The sequence below is a fragment of the Suricata suricatta genome, unplaced genomic scaffold, assembly GCF_006229205.1.
Source record: "Suricata suricatta isolate VVHF042 unplaced genomic scaffold, meerkat_22Aug2017_6uvM2_HiC HiC_scaffold_33741, whole genome shotgun sequence".
In the NCBI taxonomy this organism is placed as follows: domain Eukaryota; kingdom Metazoa; phylum Chordata; class Mammalia; order Carnivora; family Herpestidae; genus Suricata; species Suricata suricatta.
In genome coordinates, this window is record NW_021880149.1 from 1 (window position 1) to 717 (window position 717).

The 717-nt window shown below is 50.2% G+C and overlaps 1 protein-coding gene across 1 annotated transcript; it reads left to right on the forward strand.

The window, feature by feature from the left end:
* Positions 1-5: 5 nt before the first annotated feature.
* On the forward strand, positions 6-710 carry LOC115285016 (olfactory receptor 51V1-like; the record flags this gene model as incomplete). Its single annotated transcript, XM_029931436.1, has 1 exon — positions 6-710. A coding segment is annotated over one exon (705 nt), but the record flags the coding sequence as incomplete, so codon positions are not given.
* Positions 711-717: the final 7 nt, after the last annotated feature.

Below are 717 nucleotides of genomic sequence, written 5' to 3' on the forward strand. Positions count from 1 at the left end.
TGCTGGCCCTCACTGACCTGTGCATGGGGCTGTCCACAGTGCACACAGTGCTGGGGATCCTGTGGGGGTTCAGCCAGGAAATTGGTCTGAATGCCTGCATTTCACAGGCTTACTTTATCCATGGGCTTTCTGGCACAGAGTCTGGAGTCCTTCTTGCCATGGCCTTTGATCGCTTCACTGCCATCTGCAATCCTCTGAGATACACATCCATCCTGACTAACAGTAGAGTCATTCCTTTCATGGTGGCCATTTTGATGAGGGCAGCTGTGTCCATTCTCCCTATCATTCGTTTGAAGATCTTCCATTACTGCCGCCCCCACATCCTCTCCCACTCTTTCTGCCTGCACCAGGACCTGCTCAGGCTCGCCTGCTCTGACATTCACTTCAACAGCTTCTATGCCCTGGCTCTGGTGATCTGTACCTTGTTGTTAGATGCTGTGCTTATTCTCATCTCCTATGTCTTTATCTTACATACAGTGCTGGCAATTGCCTCTCATGAGGAGAGGCTTAAGTCCTTACAGACCTGTGTGTCCCACCTCTGTGCTGTCCTGGTCTTTTACATCCCCATCATTGGCCTCACCATGGTGCACCGCTTTGGAAAGCATCTCTCCCCTTCAGTTCATGTCCTCATGGGCAACATCTACATTCTCTTTCCACCCCTCATGAATCCAATCATCTACAGTGTAAAGACCCAGCAGATCCAAAGCAGGATAAAGA